The sequence below is a fragment of the Leptopilina heterotoma genome, unplaced genomic scaffold (assembly GCF_015476425.1).
Source record: "Leptopilina heterotoma isolate Lh14 unplaced genomic scaffold, ASM1547642v1 Lhet_43, whole genome shotgun sequence".
NCBI classification, from domain to species: domain Eukaryota; kingdom Metazoa; phylum Arthropoda; class Insecta; order Hymenoptera; family Figitidae; genus Leptopilina; species Leptopilina heterotoma.
Genome location: NW_025111081.1, coordinates 654,397 through 673,798, shown reverse-complemented (window position 1 = coordinate 673,798; position 19,402 = coordinate 654,397). Strand labels below are relative to the sequence as shown.

The following is a 19,402-nucleotide window of genomic DNA, read 5'->3' as shown; positions in this document are numbered from 1 at the left end:
TAAGACTTAAACTTTGATTAAAGACTTAGATTATAACTTAGACTTAGAATACGACTTTTACTAAGACTTATACTAAGACCTATACTAAGACTTAGATTTAGACTTAGAATATAACTTATACTTTGACTAAGACTTAGACTAAAACTTTGACGAAGACTTTGACTAAGATTAAGACTTAGACTAAAACTTTGACGAAGACTTTGACTAAGACTAAGACTAAGACTAAGACTAAGACTAAGACTAAGACTAAGACTAAGACTAAGACTAAGACTTAGACTAAAACTTTGACGAAGACTTTGACTAAGATTAAGACTTAGACTAAAACTTTGACGAAGACTTTGACTAAGACTAAGACTATGACTAAGACTAAGACTAAGACTAAGACTAAGACTAAGACTAAGACTAAGACTAAGACTAAGACTAAGACTAAGACTAAGACTAAGACTAAGACTAAGACTAAGACTGAGACTAAGACTGAGACTAAGACTAAGACTAAGACTAAGACTAAGACTAAGACTAAGACTAAGACTTAAACTTTGATTAAAGACTTAGATTATAACTTAGACTTAGAATACGACTTTTACTAAGACTTATACTAAGACCTATACTAAGACTTAGATTTAGACTTAGAATATAACTTATACTTTGACTAAGACTTAGACTAAAACTTTAAAGAAGACTTTGACTAAGATTAAGACTTAGACTAAAACTTTGACGAAGACTTTGACTAAGACTAAGACTAAGACTAAGACTAAGACTAAGACTAAGACTAAGACTAAGACTAAGACTAAGACTAAGACTAAGACTTAGACTAAAACTTTGACGAAGACTTTGACTAAGATGAAGACTTAGACTAAAACTTTGACGAAGACTTTGACTAAGACTAAGACTAAGACTAAGACTAAGACTAAGACTAAGACTAAGACTAAGACTTAAACTTTGATTAAAGACTTAGATTATAACTTAGACTTAGAATACGACTTTTACTAAGACTTATACTAAGACCTATACTAAGACTTAGATTTAGACTTACAATATAACTTATACTTTGACTAAGACTTGGACTAAAACTTTGACGAAGACTTTGACTAAGATTAAGACTTAGACTAAAACTTTGACGAAGACTTTGACTAAGACTAAGACTAAGACTTAGACTTAGACTAAAACTAAGATTTAGACAAAAACTAAGACTTATACTAACGCTTAGATTTTGACTAACAGTTAGACTATTATCAAGACTTAAACAATGCCTTTGACTTAGACTAAGACTTAGACTAAGACTTAGAATAAGACTTATACTTAGACTAAAACTTTGTCGAAGACTTTGACTAAGACTGAGACTTAGACTAAAACTTTGACGAAGACTTTGACAATGACTTAGACTTTGACTAAGACTTAGATTAAGATTTAGACTAAGACTGACTAAAACTTAGACTAAGACTTGACCATGAATTTGACTTACACTTGACTATGACTTGACTGAGACTTGAATATGACTTAGATTTTGACTAAGGACTTTGATCTTTGACTTAGACTTTTATTAAGACTTAGTCTTTGACTAGGAATTAGACTTTTACTGAGACTTAGATTTTGATTAAAACTTAGACCAAGACTAAGACTTAGACTACTACTTAGACTAAGACTTAGACTAAGACTTAGACTACGATTTAGACTAAAACTTCGACAAAGAGTTTGACTGAGACTTAGACTACGATTTGGTCTAAGACTTGGACTAAAACTTTGACGAAGACTTTGACTTAGACTAAGGCTAAGATTACATTGTTGGGCGTCGTTTTGCTTTAGAAATTTTTTACTTCCTAGATGAATGAAAGAAATGAAATTTTATAAAGTATCATCACTAAGAATAAAATAACTATTTCGATGCTGAACGTCGATGACAACTTCAGTAATATACGGGAAAAAATTACTATGGTACTTTATTAAAGTATTTTACTAGTGTAGAACACAATGTGACAAAGATAAATTTTGATAAAATATCAGAAATACTAAAATTTAAAAAAGTTATATAAAGTTTAGTAAAATTATATTAAAATTTGATAAAAGTTTAATAATAAATGTAACTTTTTAAATATATAATTTTTTTAAAGTTCAACACTACATATTAAAACTAAGATTTCACTTAACCTAAAAATGTGTTTAGTTGTTAGTAGAAATATTTACATCAATAAACTGTGTCGTTAAGGAGGATGGTGACTCAAATAAAAATGTTAAGAATTTTTTGAAATTTGGAAAAACTCGTTGTTAAGAATGTCTAAATTATAGAACAATTTTTTTTTAAATTTTTTACTGTCCCGTTTTTGAGAATTTAATTGTTGAAATTGCATGTTTTTATATGGGCTCTTATGGGGAGTGTTATGTGAAGTGCACTATTTTGATAATAACTTGTGTAAAAAAGTTAAACTTTTTTTAAAAATCATACTCTTTTAAAGTTTAATACTTTTGGAATAATTTAAAAAAATAATTGAGTAAACCGACTGTCCTGATTTTTAGAAATAACATTAAAACTGACGTAAAATTACAGATTCTCTAAACTCTCTAACATAATACACAGAAACGTGGCAACGTCGCAATGTAATCATATACGAATGAAATCATATTCAGTGTTACCAATACTGTTTCTAGCATGCATATGGAATGCGCTGTTGTCACGATCTCCATGCTCATAAAATTTTTTTACAAAATTTTTTTTACGTAATTAAATAATTATTTTTTAAAATATTTTTTAAGAATAATGAATTGGAATTATTAATAATACTATTTCTTATGTCTAATATATTAAGTATTGCATATTTCACTTATAAAATATATATTAAAACAGTTGGTATTGCAGTTTTAATCCCATATAAAAGCATGTGAATTCCCCTCTCGCCGCCTGCCCCGAAAAGACAGTCACCATCCTCCTTAATATCAAGATTTTCAACTGCATACTATCAGGGTGGCCGCAAGATTGACTTTATCAATTTCCCTGACATTTTACTGACAAAACAACGAATTTCCCTGACAAAAATTTTTCTGTTTAGAGCAAAAAATGTATTGCATGACAGTCTTAATTTCTTTAATTGCCCTGATAAAAAAATTTTTCCTGACATTTATCTGACTTTACTGACAAAATATTTTTTCCCTGACTTTACTGACATGTGGCCACCCTGACTATCAAATTTGCAATGTCAACATGTGACTTATCAGAAAGGTAGTCCTAATACTGCAACACATTTCGAACCAAATAATTCTTTCGTAAAAATATTTGTTGGCCCTGAAAAGGGCCGATTGTTTTTTGAGAATGGTGGTCAAGATTTACTTGGAGCTGGTGTACTTGGTGACAGCCTTGGTGCCTTCAGAGACGGCGTGCTTGGCGAGTTCACCAGGAAGGAGAAGCCTGACGGCAGTTTGGATCTCCCGGGAGGTGATGGTGGACCTCTTGTTGTAGTGGGCCAAGCGGGAAGATTCGGCAGCGATGCGCTCGAAGATGTCGTTCACGAACGAATTCATGATGCTCATGGCCTTGCTGGAGACTCCAGTGTCGGGGTGCACTTGCTTCAACACTTTGTAGATGTAGATGGCATAGCTCTCCTTCCTCTTGCGCTTCTTCTTCTTGTCGGTCTTGGTAATATTTTTTTGAGCCTTGCCGGCTTTCTTCACGGCTTTACCACTTGCTTTAGGAGGCATAGTTAGTTTTCAGAGAAAGTACGTCTGACCACAAAGGCAATTCAGGGTGAATTGATGCTTTTGGCAGGTAACGGCATCGTATTTATGTTCGCCTGCAGTGTCAGTGTAGCCTTTTGATTCGTGCGGGCACTCACTGCGACCATCTGCCACTCACGGCACAGAGAGGGGAGCGCACTGGAGGGGGACCCTATGTAGAGAGCATAAATAGGCGGATTTTAGAGGCATTAACATCATTCTCTTTGAATACTTCGTTGTGTTTACTTCGTTAATTCAACACAAAATAGAAAATGTCAGGACGTGGCAAAGGAGGCAAGGCGAAGGGAAAGTCAAAGACCCGCTCCAACCGGGCCGGACTCCAGTTCCCAGTGGGTCGTATTCATCGTCTTTTGCGCAAAGGAAATTACGCCGAGCGTGTTGGTGCAGGTGCTCCAGTGTACCTAGCCGCAGTTATGGAATACTTGGCTGCCGAAGTCTTGGAGTTGGCCGGAAACGCAGCTCGTGACAACAAGAAGTCGAGAATCATTCCCCGTCATCTCCAACTCGCCATCAGGAATGACGAGGAATTGAACAAGCTCCTCTCTGGAGTCACCATCGCCCAGGGTGGTGTTCTCCCCAACATCCAAGCTGTTCTCTTGCCCAAGAAAACCGAAAAGAAAGCTTAAATTTGTCATACTCACCCTCACAAAACAATCGGCCCTTTTCAGGGCCAACAAGAGTTTTTTACGTTTGAATTCTATGTTCTTTACATTTATACATACTACTTAAATATTTATTGATTAACTGATATTTTTATTTTTTCTTATATGCCAACCCACATCTGGTACAGATTGGCCTTTGGGAAAATTTCCACGCAGGATATTTTAAATATTAGTTTGATTTTTCTTAAATTTTTTATTGGTTTAAATCTGACAATCCAATTAAATTTCATTTTATAAAAATAAAATACTTTGGTAAATCCCAGTTGAGGCCAATTTGTGTTGACCACAACTTTACCCAAGAACACTAAAGAATAGAAATATTCGGTTCCTTTTTCAGTTGCGTTGTTGCAAACAGTTTTAGGGCATATATTATTAATTATGTTATATAATACCGTTTAGGAATTAAAGTGTTCAAAAGATGGGTGGACACCTTAGGGCCCCTTACCCTACAAAAATAAACAATTTATTGAATAATTTAATGTTTCTCAAATTTGAATTCTTATAAAAAATTTTATCAATACATTTTCAAATCATTAAATTCTTTGGACTAATTTTAATAAAATTTGTAAGCATAATTACCTACATTTTTCGAGTAATTCGATTAAAATTGAATTAACTCTAATAATTTCTAAGAATTTTATTATTTACGAAAATAATTGAATACCTAGGTAATATTTTTTTTTATATGCAAAAGATATCTTGGATGAAATGCCACATGAACTAGTGCACTTATCCTATAAAAATAATTGAAATATTAACTAGAATTGTAATAAATTTTTTAACATATTTGAATTTTTAGTCATTTGTAACTTCTGCAAAATGCAAATTAGCGTTTATAACTAAAATTCTACTATAAATTCATTATTTTTAATAATTAATTAGTTGTATATAAAACATTTAACTAATTTCAGAAAAATTTGAAATAAATTACCTAATTCTACTTTCCCTGAATTCCCTGGCCTGTGTCAACCCTAATTCTGTACAGTATTTATGAACAAGAAAATTTAAGATTAGAAAACAACTTAAAATAAAAATTATTTCCATATTGGCTAATTCTAATATATCATTCTAAAATACTTATGTTTGAGACAAAGAAAATTCTTTCGTAAAAAGCAATTGGTGGCCCTGAAAAGGGCCGTTTGTTTTCAATCATCCACTATCAATTTCTTTTCACTTTACTTCTTGGCAACCCTCTTTGCCGCAGGCTTTTTCGCTTTGGGTGCCGCAGCTTTCTTGGGCGAAGCTTTGGCCGCCTTCTTGGGAGCAGCCTTGGTCACCTTGGGTTTGGCGGTGGTGGACTTGGCCTTCGGTGGCTTGGCCGCAACCTTCGGGGTCTTCTTCTTCTCGGCGACGGCTTTCTTGGTCTTGGCTGCCACGGCCTTCTTCGGAGAAGCTGCTTTCTTGGCCTTTGGTGCTGCAGCAGCTTTGGGTTTGGCGGCAGTCTTGGTCTTGGGCTTGGCTTTGGCCTTGCCCTCGGCCTTGGCGACGTTCAACTTGAAGGACCCTGCAGCGCCCTTGCCCTTGGTCTGGATCAGAGCCTTGCTGGCGACTGCAGCCTTCAGGTACTTTCTGATGAAGGGAGCCTGCTTCTCGACGTCGACTTTGTAGGTGGCGGCGATGTACTTCTTGATGGCTTGGAGCGAAGAGCCGCCTCTCTCCTTCAAAGTCGCGATGGCCGCGTTCACCATCTCCGACGCTGGCGGGTGACTGGCCTTGGCGCGGGGCTTCTGCGCCTTGGCTGCTTTCTTCGGAGTCGCCACTGCAGGTGCGGCTGGGGATTCTACTTTGTCTGCCATTTTACTAAAGTGGTTTTCGAAAAAGTTCAAGTAAACTCAGTGATGCTCTCAACGTGACTTGTGAGACTGAAGTGACCATTTTTCGAAGAGAGTCGGGTGTTAGTAAAGCGCACGAACGTTGAAGAAAGACCCCGACGCTCGTTGGGCGTCTACCTTTTGAATTTTCGCTAGCTTGCGAACCACATTCAAAAGATTTTATATTTTTTAATGATTAAATTATACTTATCGTTTTGATAATATATTGAATTTCACTTGCACGAATATTGTCTTTCTTGGTTCTTTGAAAATATTCTTTATTTTTGTGGTAGTTTCCTGCAAAAAACAACACTTTCCGGACCTCTGATGTAAATGTACGGAGGATACAAGTTCTGAAAATTGTTAAAAACATATTAACAAATTGACTTTTTAAAGATTTGAGTTTTAATATCAACGCTTTAATTATCACTCTTGTGAAGTATTTAAATTATTTCATTAGTAAATATAAACTGAAGGCGTGAAAAGCAGTTTAATTTAGGTTTGAGTTCTAACTCTCAATGTAGTTTAATGGCGCGTGGCTAAATGTGTAGTTGAATAATAGAAAATTTATAACAATTTATGATTATCATTATTATGTGGTTTAATATACTTTTAAAACAATATTTTTCTTTTTCGCAGACATTTTTTTGTACTATAGACCTAAATATATTAAATATGTATATATTTGAGCAGCATTCAAGATATATTATATATCTCCTTCTCTTTTATAGTTTTTTTAAATTTTTTTTAAGAATTACTTTGTGGTATAATAATAAAACCATTATAATAGTATTTGAAATAGTAACGAGAAGCCTGATTTTCTTGTTCAATAGTCTTCTACTTATTTAATATATGTTAAAATTATTTTAATTGTAATACAAGAACACAGAAAAAACTGAACTCAAAATGAGTAAACAAACAGATTGGACCGGGAAAAACTTTGTTTCTAAAATCCGATTCATTGTATTTTTGGAGAATTGAAAACAATTTTTTTTAGGTTAGAACTTGTAAATTTATAAGTATCAATACCAACCATGCAAGATAAAATACAAAAATTTTAATACTGCCTAGAAACCAAAGATAATGACGCCAAATTTAAAATTAAAACTATTTAAAATTCTGTAATATGAACATTATAATAAGTATTTATTATAAAGAATGGCAGCTAATGAAACTCTATAGATAAATATATTTTAAAATATATTTAAAAGATTCTTAAAATTATAATTTCATATATACTAAAAAATTTTGAATTGAACATCATTATTGTAAATAATATAAAAATAACATAATCTTTCTAATTTTAATAATAATGATATAATTAACAAATTATTGTTAACATTACATTCTTAAAATTTTCAATTTCTATAAAAACTAACATAACCTGATATTTGATCCGGGTAAGACTGATTTTGAGTAACTTGAAGTTAGTCGTTTACTCATTTTGATACCGAACTCATAATGAGTTGCAACAAAAATGAGTTCAGCTTTTTTCTGTGATAAGTAAACTACGATTATTTAAAGATAATTGCTAACATTATTTTATTAAGCGCGTAGACTATATATTTCAATTCTCTTTCGATAGCTTCTTTTCTTCCTTCTTTAAAACTTTTCTCTTATTTTTTACACAACCAAAGACAATTTAATTAATCAAAGTTTCTACTAATAGTTTCCCAAACTATTGGACTTTTAGTCTAGGTTCAAATAACTAGTTAATAAATTATTTATTAACTTTTTTTTAAAACTATGTTATATCTTCGGATGTAACATAATAGTGATCAAATTTTTGTAGAATTTTAATTATAAACAGGACCATGATTTCTAAAAAATTTCAATAAGCCTAAAAAGGCCCTGTTAGGAAAATTTCTGCACGGCTGACTATGGTGTTAATATTCTAACATAATAATTATAAAAAAATTAAGAGTTTAATTAAATTATAGTGTTTATTTATTATTTTAATCATTTTTGTAATTTGTTGCTTTGAAATATGTTTAAAAATAAGCTTTATTAGTTTTTAATATGCAGGAGTAACATTAAAAAAATACTTATTTTTTAAATGTGCAATATTCACGTGGACAAGTGTAAAGCGGGGAAGGGGTTTGCCAAATGTCCACGATTGTTCACAACGCGAGGCGGGGGGAGGTGTGTAAAAATTGATGAAAAATTATCCACGAGATTTATGGACGACCCGTAAGGGTTACCTTCTTAGCTATTCACCTCTCTTATGCACCTTCTATATAAAGAAGAACAACGATAAAATTTAAACCCTTCACTCATACCTCGTTTTCGATCTCCATCTCTTTCACAATCTATTAGTGAGTGAGAAAAGAAAAATAATTAGCCAATAAGGAAATAAGACGCTCTTTTCGTAATTAAGCTTGAAAGTGAAATTCACCACTTTTCCTTCCCCTACCAATTTCCCTTCTGCAAACCAAATAAATAGGCAATATTCGTGAATTTCGTAAACAAGAGCATTATGCATCAAATAAGACTAGTACGTGATTCACTATAACTCACTGATCGATTGCACTGTAATGCTTTTATCATTGAATTATGTTATTGAAAAAAGTATTCAAACGTAAAAAAATTTGGTGGCCCTGAAAAGGGCCGATTGTTTTTTGGATGATAGTGAGTGAATTTAACCGCCGAAACCGTAAAGGGTGCGGCCTTGACGCTTGAGAGCATAGACGACGTCCATGGCGGTGACGGTCTTCCTCTTGGCGTGCTCGGTATAAGTGACGGCGTCACGGATCACGTTCTCAAGGAACACTTTCAAGACACCACGGGTCTCTTCGTAAATCAATCCTGAGATACGTTTCACTCCACCACGACGAGCCAAACGACGGATGGCGGGCTTGGTGATGCCTTGGATGTTATCTCGCAACACTTTACGATGGCGCTTTGCTCCTCCTTTTCCCAATCCCTTTCCTCCCTTTCCACGACCAGTCATTTTCACAGAGAATAAGGTTTACGTTTGAACAGAACAGAAAACAAACTTGGAATGATGCTTCGCGGTGAAGGGGCGCTGTTTTATTCCCTCTGGAGTTCCACTGCTCCCCTCCACAATCTGACCGACCAATCAGGATGTCAGTGTCCCCTTCCTCTTGACTAACTGGTGCAAGAGCTTTTGAAGGGTATAAATATGTGTGTTTTTGCCGCCGAAAGCATTATTTTTCAGTTGTCACTCGAACTCTCAACTTCGTAGCAATGGCTCGTACCAAGCAAACCGCGCGTAAATCCACCGGTGGAAAGGCACCGAGGAAACAACTCGCCACCAAGGCCGCGAGAAAGAGCGCGCCTGCAACCGGTGGAGTGAAGAAGCCCCATCGCTACAGGCCCGGAACCGTCGCTCTCCGTGAAATCCGTCGTTACCAGAAGAGCACCGAGCTCCTCATCCGCAAACTGCCCTTCCAACGTTTAGTCCGTGAAATCGCTCAGGACTTTAAGACCGACCTGCGCTTCCAGAGCTCCGCCGTGATGGCCCTCCAGGAGGCCAGCGAGGCCTACCTCGTCGGTCTCTTCGAAGACACCAACTTGTGCGCCATCCACGCCAAGAGAGTCACCATCATGCCAAAGGACATCCAGTTGGCCCGTCGTATCCGAGGAGAACGCGCTTAATTCTTTCCACCAAACAAAACAATCGGCCCTTTTCAGGGCCAACACATTTCTTTACGTGGGCATTTATTATGAGCAGACATTTTAGAATTTACTTGTTATTGAGCCTAAAGACTATAATACAGCTTTATTTTTCTTATTATTTAGATAACTTCAGAGCACTCTTACTATAATTTGAGAATAGGCATAAGATTACGAATAAAGTAAATGTGTCTTGTTATTCAGATAACTCAAATTTCATTAATGGAAAGGGTTAGGATCCTCTAATGGATTCTAAACATACATAAAATGATACTTTTCATTTTTCTTACTATTTAGTTAATTTCAAAACGTCATGTTAAAAATTCAAACCATGAAGCACTACACTTGAAATTTACAGGCATTATTGCTGTAAAATTTTACACCGATAGAAGTTATTAATTATGCGGCTATTTACTTAGTTAATTTAAAAGTTTAATTTTTCTTAGCATAAATACAGAATTAAAACTTTCTATTTATTGAAATTGTTGGTTTAATTTGTCGAAATTTTTATTTATGACGCTGACATTTTTATTAATTTTCAAATTCTTGATTTAGGTACTTGTAATTTTATTTTCTTAAAAATTGATGTCAGCGTAATACTAATGAAATATATTTGCTAACCTTATAGAAACAATAATGTAATACTCAATATACTGAGAATTTGGTTGCATACATTTGATGTGTATGCAGTTTAAAGGTATTGAAATTTGAATTTATTTCTAAATTAATACGTTTACAGTTTCCTCGCATGCAATTTAATTCAAAGCAATATTTTTTTAATAAAATATTATTAACTTAATACCTAAACAGTTTTATCGTATGCAGTTTAAATTGTATAATGTTTATACTTTTAATCAAAAAAATTTTAATAGATAATTACCTTGTATACATTTATATTGCGTTTGCAGTTATTCTGTAGGCAATAACAACGGCTCTAAAAATAAAATAACGAACACGTTATTTCATGTTCTAAAAAATGAAATGATGTCGCAACATCCTAATATTACGTTTTTATTTTATATAGCCTAAAATAAATATTTTCTGTTTAGAAGAGACGAATAATTATTTCTCGTCAGAACAATATTTAATTTTAAATAATTTAAAGCAAAATACTGACTAATATTATACTTTAAAAGTTGAATAATTAAATACACTAATACAAATTAAACTGCAGATATTATCCATAAGATTTCAGATAATTCATTTCATTAACTTTAAAATATACAGTTATTCTTTTCTTATGAATTAGAAACTTTGTTTCAATCAATACAACAGATGTGAATTTTGTTAAATATATCGTAAAATAAATAATACATTATTTAATGAAATTTAAAAACAATGCAAAAAATGCCTTTGCCCCACACGCTTATGTTTTAAAAAATAAAAGTTTGTTCAGTAAAATTATCATTTTATTTTTGCAAAACAAGTTTTTTGTTATATTTGTTAAAATATTTGATATTTTTAGGTTTTTCTTTTTTTAATCAATTGGTCTGATTGCATTGCAACTTAATTTTTAATACCAATTGGAATAGACAGAAAATAAAGGAGATATTTTAAAATACGTCTTTGCCCCGCATAATGCCTTTGCCCCACTCTCCCCTACCGTCTATATAGCAAAACAATGAAATTTCTCTGCACATCGAATTATAGAACTTATGGTAAAGAATAACTTCTTTGTTTTATGTATTAGATAAAAGACAATTTGACAAGATAATCAGGCTAAGCGTTACTACCTATATCATATAATATTATAACGATTTTGTTACTATACCATAAAATAAGATTAAAAAAAATTTAAATACAATTCAACTAAGACTAAGGATGATGACAAAAAAAAGTAGTTACTTACAAAAAAAGTAATAAGAACAACTACAAAATCTGATTACACTAACTACATTCTTAGTTCCTTTTACTATTTTTCGGTAGTCAATATAACTTTTTAAATTCAGTTGAGGACCTATTGAATCACGCAGAATAGTTAAAAAGAAACCAAACCTACTAGAAATTTTTTTCAGTGTAAGCAAAAACTTATTATAAAACCATAAAAAGAAGAATAACACTTTTAAAAAAACTTAATTTAATAAATAATGTTAGAACTAAATAATTCTCTCGTAAAAAGATTTTGTGGCCCTGAAAAGGGCCGATTGTTTTGTTCAGAGTGGACAGAATTTACTTGGAGCTGGTGTACTTGGTGACTGCCTTGGTGCCTTCAGAGACGGCGTGCTTGGCGAGTTCACCAGGAAGGAGAAGCCTGACGGCAGTTTGGATCTCCCGGGAGGTGATGGTGGACCTCTTGTTGTAGTGGGCCAAGCGGGAAGATTCGGCAGCGATGCGCTCGAAGATGTCGTTCACGAACGAATTCATGATGCTCATGGCCTTGCTGGAGACTCCAGTGTCGGGGTGCACTTGCTTCAACACTTTGTAGATGTAGATGGCATAGCTCTCCTTCCTCTTGCGCTTCTTCTTCTTGTCGGTCTTGGTAATGTTCTTTTGAGCCTTGCCGGCTTTCTTGACAGCTTTGCCACTTGCTTTAGGAGGCATGGTTGTTTTCAGAGAAAATACGTCTGAACACAAAGGCAATTCAGGGTGAATTGATATTTTGCACACTGGCGGCACCGTATTTATGTCCGACTGCGGCATTTTGATTGGTGCGGGCACTCACTGCAACCATCTGCCACTCACGAAAAAGAGAGGGGAGCGCAGTGGAGGGGGTGACCTGTGGGGAGAGCGTAAATAGGCGGATTTCTGGCGCAGAACATCATTCGCTTTGTATTCTTCGTTGTGTTTACTTCGTTAACCTAAAACTAAATCAAAAATGTCAGGACGTGGCAAAGGTGGCAAAACCAAGGGAAAGTCAAAGACCCGCTCCAACCGGGCCGGACTCCAGTTCCCAGTCGGTCGTATCCATCGTCTCTTGCGCAAAGGAAACTACGCCGAGCGAGTCGGTGCTGGTGCTCCAGTGTACCTCGCAGCTGTGATGGAATACTTGGCTGCCGAAGTCTTGGAGTTGGCCGGAAACGCAGCTCGTGACAACAAGAAGTCGAGAATCATCCCCCGTCATCTCCAACTCGCCATCAGAAATGACGAAGAATTAAACAAGCTTCTTTCTGGAGTCACCATCGCTCAGGGTGGTGTTCTCCCCAACATCCAAGCTGTTCTCTTGCCCAAGAAAACCGAAAAGAAAGCTTAAATTTTCCATACTCACCCTCACATAACAATCGTCCCTTTTCAGGGCCAACAAATATTTTTTACGTTTGAATACTATGTTCTTTACATTTATATTAAAAATCAGAACCAAAATTAATTTTTTTATATAGAGATAATCTTCCTTTCTGATTTACAAGAAGGAGGATGTTACACATGATCTTTCATGAATTTACGGGAAAGAAAGTTCACCAAAAGTCGAGAACTTTCTAAAAAGTTTTGGATATATGTATTATAAAATTTCTGATGAGAATGGAGTCGGAGTGGGAAGCACAAAACCTTAGTTGTATAAATTATAAACTAACATCTTCACATGCATTTTATTTATTGATTTATAACTGAAAATCCAATTAAATTTCAGTTTGGCAATACTTTGGGAAATTCCAGTTGGGTTGACCACATCTTTGTCCGTTGGACAAAGAAAGTTTTTGAAACTTTTTTTAAATTCAGGGTGGTCACAAGTTTCGCTTATTTCGTAAAAGAATGCACATGCGCAATATGCGTAAAACTTCTGCTGTATTTGTATAAATTTCTACGTTATCAGCATAAAAGTTCTACCTGTAACGCATGGGACGTCAGTATACTACGATTGCAAGAGATCCATGCTTTTTTAGTATATGTTTCATGCAACTGAGGTATAAAAACATGCCTCTTTACCAGGACGTTCATACAAAATTAGCATAGGAAGTCTCCATACTACAAACGCTTGATTTTTCTCTCCGTGTAGGAAGTAAAAAACTTCTAAAGCAAAACGACGCCAAAGTTTTATTCTCAGTCTTAGTGTTAGTCTTAGTCTAAGTCTTAGTTCTAGTCTTGGTCTTAGTCGTAGTCTAAGTTTTAGTTTTAGTCTCAGTCTAAGTCTTAGTCTAAGTCGTAGTCTAAGTCATAGTCTAAGTCTTAATATTAGTTTTAATCTTAGTCTAAGTTATAGTTAAAGTCTTCGTCAAAGTTTAAATCTAATCTTAGTCTTAATCGTAGTCTAAGTCTTAGTCTTAGACAAAGTGTTTGTCTAACTCTTAGTCTAAGTCTTAGTCTTGGTCTAAGTCTTAGTCTAAGTCTAAGTCTCAGTCTAATTCGTAGTCCTAATCAAAGTCTTATTCTCAGTCTTAGTCTTAGTCTAAGTCGTTGTCTTAGTCAAATCTTAGTCCAAGTCATTGTCAAGTCACAGTACATATCTTAGTCAAATGCTAAATCTTTGTCTTAGTTAATGTCTAAATTTTAGTCAAGTCTTAGTCATTCCTAAGTCAAGTCCTAGTCAAGTCTAAGTCAAGTTTAAATAAAGTCTAAGTCAAGTCTTAATCGAGTCTTAGTCGAGTCATGTGCCCTTGGATATCATAGACGTCGCATCAATGCCCCGGAAATTTTCTAACGTCTATGTAACTAACGGAGGCGGTTCAGGGCCCATCTTGGCCAGATGGTAGTACCCTGTTTAGGCTCGCTCGTTCCTCGACACGGAATAAAACAGCACGAAACATGAAAATGAGCGGTAAAAAATAGACTACCTGCAGGGTAATTTGGGTGAGATGCAGAACGCGGACCGAAAGATTACGCTGGAGATTCGCAACCTGGATTGCCTTACCCAGGAGGACGAGGTGCAGGAGGCACTATCGGGTCTCATAAATGAACTGACAGAAAGCAGAAAAGTGACGGTCCTTGAACCTAACAAGCGGGGGATGAAACTCGCAGTTGTGGTCACCGACCAGAATCAGGCTGAAAAGCTGGAGGTGCTCGGACGCATAAAAATTGGTTTTATGTCATGCCCGATCAGAAGGAGGCTTATGATAGTGAGGTGTCACCGATGCCTCGGCTATGGTCACCTAGCAAGAGAATGTAACATGACGGATAGATCGATTGCAAGAGGAATGCTTCGTGCTTTTTGTGTAAGGAGAAGTTCCCAGAAAGAATACAGGATTGAATTGCTGTTGATGGTCTAGTCCTGCTTATACCAAAATTTGCCTATGCATTTAGAAATTGTTCGCTAAGCCCATACGTTATTTTTTATAATTTTGTTATTACAATTAATTGTTTATGATTTGTTATTTATAATTTGTTATGTTATTTGTTAATTATAATTCTTTAATTTTGTTACAATAAAAGTTGTTATAATTTCCTAATTTATTATTATTACAATTCTGTTGTTATTGTTAATATTTATTATTATAATTTAATGGTATTTATTATTGTTGTTTGTTATACTTGTCTATTATTATTTATAGTTATTATTTATAGTAATATGTAAATAACAATCTTTTTTATTGACTTTTATTATAATTATTATTATTAATATTATGATTATTATTATTAATTATTATTCTACATATTATTATTATTATTGAAAATAGGTTACGGTGATGTAACAAATGTATAAAATGGTAATAGTATAGTTTAGAATAGCGATTTTTTTATTAACAATCTATTTATATCTCTATAAATCTGTTTCCTTTTATTAAAAATGTTTGTTCCTCAGCTGAAAAAGTTGTATAGAGTTTGAGTAGAATTATTCTATATGAATTCTAGTGGATATTCTATAGAATTTACTAGAATGATCCTATTAAATTTCTACACGAATTCTAGTAAATTTTAGCAAATTCTGTAGAATATTCACCAGAATTTATAGAGAAAGATTGTAGTGAAATTCTATAGAACTGTTTCAGCTGCGCTATAACGTATTAAATAATTTTTGAGGTTTCAAATTTTCGATGTTAAAACATAGGAAACATCGATGTTAAATTTTTTCGATGTCGAAGTTGAGCAACATCGATGTTTTGTTGTCGATGTTCCATCTCTACTTTTCATAATATTCCCCCTATTTTCTCTTGATTTCCGTGACCTTCGGCAACACTAATTTATTTGTTACATTTAGAATCCATTTTTTGGGAATGTAATATAAAATTAAAAGTTTAATGTTAGCAGCAAACATATTCCAACGAATAAATATTTGTTGGCCCTGAAAAGGGCCGATTGTTTTGTTTGGTGGAAAGAATTAAGCGCGTTCTCCTCGGATGCGACGGGCCAACTGGATGTCCTTTGGCATGATGGTGACTCTCTTGGCGTGGATGGCGCACAAGTTGGTGTCTTCGAAGAGACCGACGAGGTAGGCCTCGCTGGCCTCCTGGAGGGCCATCACGGCGGAGCTCTGGAAGCGCAGGTCGGTCTTGAAGTCCTGAGCGATTTCACGGACTAAACGTTGGAAGGGCAGTTTGCGGATGAGGAGCTCGGTGCTCTTCTGGTAACGACGGATCTCACGGAGAGCGACGGTTCCGGGCCTGTAGCGATGGGGCTTCTTCACTCCACCGGTTGCAGGCGCACTCTTACGAGCGGCCTTGGTGGCGAGTTGTTTCCTTGGTGCTTTACCACCGGTGGATTTTCGCGCGGTTTGCTTAGTACGAGCCATTGCTTACGACTTCAGAGTACGAGTGACGACTGAAAATAACGGTTAGCGCGGCTTTTGACTTTTAAAACTCTTTATTGTTTTTCTTTTTACATTGTAAATATACATGAGTACGAATTTGTAACAAAAATAGGATTCTATCTTATGATATCTACCTTATGAATTAATAATTTGGGCTAATTTATTTGGCACGTGTAGCATATGAGTATCACATGGATAATAATATATAGTTACAGTAAAAATTTTATAAAAACCTGATTAATTCCAAATAATAATAAAATTTGGAAACAAAAACAACTTACAAACTAGAAAATTTACTATGCTTATAATTAGTGGTATTACACATTACTGAAGTAAATGATTTATAAGTTTGTACTTAATCTTAAATGGAGCTTCAGCGTATTTGAGACTACCAACATCTTTCAAAATATCTAAATTTTTAGTTTGGTGGTCAAAGAAATTTTTTGTTAGTGTATATATGTAATCTTTAATTAATGGAATTTTTAGTGTATCATGCAGTGTTACAATTTTTGTACCTGGCTTCGCATTTAATGTCATTCTTAGACATTTATTTTGTATTTTTTGTACTTTCTCAATATTCGTTTTGTAAGTGTTACTCCAGATGGGGGCAACGTACAATGCTATTGGTCGTATAATCATTTTGTAAGTATTTAATTTATTTTGTCGGCTCATTTTACTTTTATAATTCATAATAGAATATAGATTATTTATTGTCATATTTGCTTTGGCTCTGATTGAATTTACATGCTTAGTATAAGATAATTTTGAGTCTAAAATTACTCCTAGATATTTCGCTTGCTTAATAGGAACTATAGTTTCGTCATAAAGTGTAGGATTCGTGTATTTGTCGTCTCCATCATTATGAGAGAATATAACGAGTTCAGTTTTATTTGTATTAATTTTAATTTTCCATTTATGGAAATATTTTTCTAATTTAAAGAGATATTTTTGGATTTTGTAAAAACGCACATATTTATAGCTTTCAGAAGCTCTTGCACCAGTTAGTCAGGGAGAAGGGGACACTGACATCCTGATTGGTCGGTCAGATTGTGGAGGGGAGTAGGGTAACTCCAGAGGGAATAAAACAGTGCCCCTTCACGGCCTTAGCATCATTCCGAGTTTGTTTTCTGTTCTGATCGAACGTAAACCTTATTCTCTGTGAAAATGACTGGTCGCGGTAAGGGAGGAAAGGGATTGGGAAAAGGAGGAGCAAAGCGCCATCGTAAAGTGTTGCGTGATAACATCCAAGGCATCACCAAGCCTGCCATCCGTCGTTTGGCTCGTCGTGGTGGAGTGAAACGTATCTCAGGATTGATTTACGAAGAGACCCGTGGTGTCTTGAAAGTGTTCCTTGAGAACGTGATCCGTGACGCCGTCACTTACACCGAACACGCCAAGAGGAAGACCGTCACCGCCATGGACGTCGTCTATGCTCTCAAGCGTCAAGGCCGCACCCTTTACGGTTTCGGCGGTTAATTTTCATATTCATCATCGTCATCAAAAAACAATCGGCCCTTTTCAGGGCCACCAAATATTTTTTACGTTTGAATAATTTTTCATCAATAACATAGTTTTATGACAAAAGCATTAAAGTGCAATCTATCAGTAAGTAATATAGTGAGTCACGTATACCCACATTCTAGGCATTATTTAATCCATAATGCTCTTGTTTTCGAAATTCACGAATATTGTTTGTACTAAGTACACAGAAATAAATGCGAATGGTGAAAACTACCACATGTGTATGTTTTATGTAATTAAAATTAGTATTTCTTACTAGTTGCAGAGAGAGAAATAAATTTACACATTTGTTCTTGACGAAATATATATATATATATTTCGTATAAAATATATATATCCTGCTGTTGAGAATTTGTAAAAATAATTGATTCTATATGAAGTGTGAAAATCGACATCACTATAACGTGTGAAAATTGAAAAAGACGTTATTTAAAAGAAACAGTATTCAGTTTGCTCATATACTATACTTTTACAACACTTGAGTTCACAGGCAACTGCCACACCACGATGAAAAAACCTGTTTTTTATAAGACTAAACTCTGTAAATAATGTACATATATTTCCTGTTAAATAAATATTGGTTTACAAACAAACAAAGCGATGAAAAAACCAGTTCTCGTCCGATCACTGAAGTTAAGCATTTTTGGGCGCGGTTAGTACTTGGATGGGTAACCGCTTGGGAATACCGCGTGCTGTTGGCTTTTTTTGTAATAAAATAATGGTAATAAATAATTTCATCTCCGAAGCTTTTTTAACATGTCTCCAATTTAATTATTTTTTATCTTCAAAAATTTTTTTTAAATTATGTAATTTTTATTTTTAAATATATGTCACTTAATAGTAAAAATATCCCAAAAATCATCAATGTGATCAAAAATTGATTTATTTTTAATCGAAACCCTCCCACACAGCACATGATATTTCCTAAATATTTCCTGAATATTTCACTGAAAGATTGAAATATTTCAGTGCAAGGTTCAAACAGGAAAATGTCCGCTTCTGTGGAAATATTGACGCGAAAGTTGAGAAAATATTTCATTGAAATATTTTGGAAATATTCAACTGAAATGATGCGCACTGGTCGAACTCAGTTTCTATGGCCTGTAGAGCTGCGCAGTAATTTTTGGCTTACTATATCCTATGGGTTTTAAAATATTTCAGAAAATTCCTATTGGTTTGAGGTGTTTAACAAATTTTTCAATTTTGTGAAATATTTTCACAATATTGCAGAATCTTTATGTGTAATATTGCAGGAATATTTCAATGAAATATTTTCTCAACTTTCGCGTCAATATTTCCACAGAAGCGGACATTTTCCTATTTGCAGAAATATTTCAAGAACTTTGCACTGAAATATTTTTTATTATTATTGCGTATATTTTGAAATAAAAATTAATTATATTTAGTATTCAAGTAAAACTGATTAAATAAAA

At 34.3% G+C, this 19,402-nt stretch overlaps 7 protein-coding genes and 1 pseudogene across 7 annotated transcripts; 4 read left to right on the top strand and 4 right to left on the bottom strand.

Moving 5' to 3' along the window:
* Positions 1-3,291: 3,291 nt before the first annotated feature.
* LOC122506729 (histone H2B-like) lies at positions 3,292-12,487 on the bottom strand. Its single transcript, XM_043619048.1, has 2 exons — positions 12,006-12,487; positions 3,292-3,526 (listed from the first exon to the last, which is right to left on the bottom strand). The coding sequence occupies exons 1-2, from the start codon at positions 12,470-12,472 to the stop codon at positions 3,316-3,318; spliced, it is 678 nt and encodes a 225-aa protein (XP_043474983.1). The 5' UTR covers positions 12,473-12,487; the 3' UTR covers positions 3,292-3,315.
* Positions 3,726-4,378, top strand: LOC122506698 (histone H2A-like). Its single transcript, XM_043619017.1, has one exon. It carries the CDS (start codon positions 3,975-3,977, stop codon positions 4,347-4,349), a length of 375 nt encoding a protein of 124 aa, XP_043474952.1. The 5' UTR covers positions 3,726-3,974; the 3' UTR covers positions 4,350-4,378.
* On the bottom strand, positions 5,529-6,261 carry LOC122506651 (histone H1C-like). Its single transcript, XM_043618960.1, has one exon. The coding sequence runs from the start codon at positions 6,179-6,181 to the stop codon at positions 5,561-5,563; it is 621 nt and encodes a 206-aa protein (XP_043474895.1). The 5' UTR covers positions 6,182-6,261; the 3' UTR covers positions 5,529-5,560.
* On the bottom strand, positions 8,789-9,210 carry LOC122506718 (histone H4). Its single transcript, XM_043619037.1, has one exon. The coding sequence runs from the start codon at positions 9,144-9,146 to the stop codon at positions 8,835-8,837; it is 312 nt and encodes a 103-aa protein (XP_043474972.1). The 5' UTR covers positions 9,147-9,210; the 3' UTR covers positions 8,789-8,834.
* Positions 9,368-18,257, top strand: LOC122506727 (histone H3-like). Its single transcript, XM_043619046.1, has 2 exons — positions 9,368-9,732; positions 17,597-18,257. The coding sequence occupies exons 1-2, from the start codon at positions 9,404-9,406 to the stop codon at positions 17,922-17,924; spliced, it is 657 nt and encodes a 218-aa protein (XP_043474981.1). The 5' UTR covers positions 9,368-9,403; the 3' UTR covers positions 17,925-18,257.
* LOC122506688 (histone H2A-like) lies at positions 12,585-13,063 on the top strand. Its single transcript, XM_043619008.1, has one exon. The coding sequence runs from the start codon at positions 12,648-12,650 to the stop codon at positions 13,020-13,022; it is 375 nt and encodes a 124-aa protein (XP_043474943.1). The 5' UTR covers positions 12,585-12,647; the 3' UTR covers positions 13,023-13,063.
* On the bottom strand, positions 15,985-16,462 carry LOC122506679 (histone H3). Its single transcript, XM_043618998.1, has one exon. The coding sequence runs from the start codon at positions 16,428-16,430 to the stop codon at positions 16,020-16,022; it is 411 nt and encodes a 136-aa protein (XP_043474933.1). The 5' UTR covers positions 16,431-16,462; the 3' UTR covers positions 15,985-16,019.
* A 292-nt stretch (positions 18,258-18,549) lies between the features above and the next one.
* LOC122506752 lies at positions 18,550-18,670 on the top strand (annotated as a pseudogene).
* The last annotated feature ends 732 nt before the right edge of the window (positions 18,671-19,402 follow it).

Coding starts and splice junctions, on each gene's coding strand:
- LOC122506698 (XM_043619017.1), top strand. CDS start 3,975: ATGTCAGGACGTGGCAAAGGAGGCAAGGCGAAGGGAAAGTCAAAGACC.
- LOC122506651 (XM_043618960.1), bottom strand. CDS start 6,181: ATGGCAGACAAAGTAGAATCCCCAGCCGCACCTGCAGTGGCGACTCCG.
- LOC122506718 (XM_043619037.1), bottom strand. CDS start 9,146: ATGACTGGTCGTGGAAAGGGAGGAAAGGGATTGGGAAAAGGAGGAGCA.
- LOC122506727 (XM_043619046.1), top strand. CDS start 9,404: ATGGCTCGTACCAAGCAAACCGCGCGTAAATCCACCGGTGGAAAGGCA. Junction 9,733..17,596: donor CTCTTCGAAGACACCAACTT/GTGCGCCATCCA, acceptor TCGAACGTAAAC/CTTATTCTCTGTGAAAATGA.
- LOC122506729 (XM_043619048.1), bottom strand. CDS start 12,472: ATGCCGCAGTCGGACATAAATACGGTGCCGCCAGTGTGCAAAATATCA. Junction 3,527..12,005: donor ACCAAGTACACCAGCTCCAA/GTAAATTCTGTC, acceptor TGGAGTCTCCAG/CAAGGCCATGAGCATCATGA.
- LOC122506688 (XM_043619008.1), top strand. CDS start 12,648: ATGTCAGGACGTGGCAAAGGTGGCAAAACCAAGGGAAAGTCAAAGACC.
- LOC122506679 (XM_043618998.1), bottom strand. CDS start 16,430: ATGGCTCGTACTAAGCAAACCGCGCGAAAATCCACCGGTGGTAAAGCA.